At 40.7% G+C, this 3,259-nt stretch overlaps 1 protein-coding gene across 2 annotated transcripts in view; it reads left to right on the top strand.

Annotated features, from left to right (window-relative positions):
- Spp2 (secreted phosphoprotein 2) overlaps positions 1–3,259 on the top strand; it is an 18,790-nt gene that overhangs the window by 7,326 nt on the left and 8,205 nt on the right. For both annotated transcript variants that reach the window (XM_055616654.1, XM_055616655.1), the window contains exons 5-6: positions 1,497–1,551; positions 2,611–2,661. In XM_055616654.1, coding sequence (XP_055472629.1) covers positions 1,497–1,551; positions 2,611–2,661 — 106 coding nt within the window. The remainder of the gene's footprint in view (positions 1–1,496; positions 1,552–2,610; positions 2,662–3,259) is intronic.

The raw sequence follows: 3,259 nt of genomic DNA, 5'->3' as shown, positions 1-3,259 counted from the left end.
TCTTTCTTTCTTTCTTTCTTTCTTTCTTTCTTTCTTTCTTTCTTTCTCTTTCTCTCTCTCTCTCTCTCTCTCTTTCTCTCTCTCTGTTTATTTTTATTGAGATGGGATCTTGCCACATAGCCCAGGATGTCCTTAGTATGTAGCTGAGCTTGGCCTTGAATTTGTAGTGGTCCACCTGCCTAAGCCTCCCAAGTGCTGGGATTGCAGGCATAACTCTAGCTGGCTGAGGGCTTCTGTTTCTCCATTTTCTTGCTGACATTTGTTACTGCCTGTCTTTATTTTAGTGCTGTGGTATGTATAAAGAGGTACTTTGTTCTGGTTTAATTTGCATTTTCCTCATGACTGTCTATTTGCATATCTTCTCAAGGAAAATGTCAATTTCTATGTTCTAGTTAACCTTTTATTGTGGGCTTCTTGGTGAATATTTCCTCTCGCTTTGTACTATTTTCTTTTGGGGTAATGCCCTTTTTTATATTCAATTTCTTTCTCTTTCATTGTTTGTGAAGACTCAAAAACACTTAGGTCTTATGTTGATGAGATTCTCTGGTTCTGTTTTTATGCATCTTGAGGGGAACTAGCCCAATGCCATTGTCATTCTTTCGTATATGATTTCTGGTTGTCCTAACATTACTCATTGAATGACATTAGTAAGTGCCATTACTTTGTTGTCCCCAAGATGGAAGCCAGAGGCTCACTGTGGTTGGATAAATAGCAGGCAGGCAGAACCTTCTTGAGTACTGTGTGGATTTTAAAGTTTCCTACAAACTACTTGGGGTCCTTTTGATCTCATAAATGTAAATTGGAATTCTCATAGAGACATTTTCTCTAAACTTCTAAATTTTGACCTGAACTTGGTCCATTTATAAAGTTCTGTTTCTGCTTTGCAACATTTTGGAATCACATACTGGGTCAATAAAAGCTTTGACTTTAACTTCAACTTCCTGTAACGTACTCTTCTCCGCTTGATTTCTTGCCCCCTCCCTCCCTTTCTCTCACCTTCCATCCTTTCTTGCCTCTGGCCTTTCTTTTCTTTGTTGGGAGGACAAGGTCTCACTCTACAACCCAGGCTTGTCTTGAACTCATGACCTCCCTGTCACTGTCACTTACTGTGTGAAGTCAGGCATGCACCTGTTTTCCCTGTGTTATCATCCTTTAAAGTTACTTGAATTAATTAATTTATTTATTTTATGTGAATGGGTGTTTTGCCTGCATGCATGTACGTGCACAACATATGTGCCTGAGGAAGACAGAAGAGGGCGGATCCACTGAGTCTGGGATTAGTGATGGTTTTAAGCTGCCATGTGGGTGCTGGAAGTTGAATCCAGATCCCCTGAAAGAGTAGCAATGCTCTTAACCACTGAGCCATCTGTCCAACCTCTTATTGTGATTTCTTGAACATGCATATTAGGTGCCACAAAGAGCTATCCTTATTTCACTGAATGCGTTATACACCCAAGTCCTCTACATAGCATCTACAGTTTTCTCTTTCTCTTTAGATAATTTTTGGGGACACAGAAAGATCCTATAGAAGAAGAAACGATTATTTACTTGGTAAGTTGATCTTTGTTACCTTTAATATTATTTGTTTTTCCTTCATACAACTTCATATTACAGTTCTCTGGGAATCATTTAAAGCTGGATATGTCTAGTTTTTCTACAGATTGTTTTGAACAATTAGAGTCATTACAGAAAGCAAACCCTTTATATAAATATAAGTATTTATATACATTTATATCTGTTCCTTTTTATCTCACTGGCTAATGATGTAACCATTGGCTTAAGCATTTCTACCGAGTTCTCCGTACAGGATCGCACTCAGTGGTCCTGACATTTCTGTGGGCTGGCAGGGCCAACATCAGTTTCTCCTTGTTCTAGTCTGCTTCTACTGCTGTGATAAAATACCACAACCAAAAGCAGGTTGGGGAGGAAAGGGCTTATTTGACTTACACATCTTGTCTTAACCATGGTCCATCATGAAGGGAACTGAAGGCAGGAACCTGGAGGCAGGAACTGAAGCAGAGGCCATGGAGGAATGCTGCTTACTGGCTCGCTCACTATAGCTGGCTCAGCCTGATTTCTAATACAACGCAGGACCACTACAGTGGGCTGAGCCTCCCGTGTCAATCATTATTTGAGAAAATGTCCCACAGACTTGTGTATAGGCCAAGCTGGTAGGAGCATTTTCTCAGTCGAGGTTTTCTCTCTTCAGATGACTTAACTTACATCAAGTTGACCAAAACAAGTTAGCATACACATTAAGAGGACATCATACTTAAACATGCTTGTTCTTTCCTCTTGCACCATCTAAGTTGTAGGGTCTAGTGTGTGATTAATCAGGGTGGACTCAGCTGTTTCCAGTCATGTGACGCAGTATGTCACTGTCTCTCATGGTGTCTTGGTTGGATGATAAAAACGTCATCACTTGACCATTTGGAAGCCATTTTTGTGTTTCTGATGAGTCTTCCTAGTGGTGTTAAGGTTAGAAAGATTCTCTGCTGTCAAACGCCGCTCCTCTGTTTAAGGAGTATATTCACATTATCAGTTCTACACTTATAGCATTCTCTGGTGTAGGTAGAGAGGTCTGGCCTGATGATTGTTAATGTGTTACAGGTTTTCTTTCTGATGAATCCAGAAGTGAACAATTCTATGACCGGTCACTTGGTAAGTGATCTGTTTCCTTCTAGTAACTTTGCTGATTAGCAGGGTCCACACTGAAGCCATTGCATAGGGGATAAAAATCATTTCAACAAACAAGAACATTAATGCATACACTTGTTTTGCAAACCATGAGAAGATAACTTGGAGGCCCTAGCTCATGGAAAAGTTGCCAGAAATCAAATGTTAAGAAAGCAAATGTTAATCAAAATAGGAAGTCACCACCAGCTTTTCTTCTTGCCCCACCTGGAGCATTTTCTGGGCTACCTTCCCTTTGACTATTTCCCTCCTTTACTAGATTTGCCCAGACTTCTCAGGAAATGGAAGAGATTGGGACTTTAGTCCCTTCTCTATACTTTCAGTTTTTTTATTCAGTCTTCTGGGTGACTCTGTCAGCCCTGTGTTCTCCGCTTTTATTCAGAAGAGTTGAGTATTTTAAACACTTGGTGTCAATTGGGAAACATGGAGTACATATTCACACCCACTGCTTACCAAGGCTTTCTCCTTTGGCCTTCAACCACCAGGCTGTGGCTGCACTGTGTCTCTCCCTACCCCCAACACACACACACACACACACACACACACACACACACACACACACACA

Source organism: Psammomys obesus, unplaced genomic scaffold (genome assembly GCF_907164565.1).
Source record: "Psammomys obesus unplaced genomic scaffold, mPsaObe1.curated_primary_1811, whole genome shotgun sequence".
Taxonomy (NCBI): domain Eukaryota; kingdom Metazoa; phylum Chordata; class Mammalia; order Rodentia; family Muridae; genus Psammomys; species Psammomys obesus.
The sequence above is the reverse complement of the archived record's forward strand: the minus strand, read 5'-3'. Positions and strand labels throughout refer to the sequence as shown.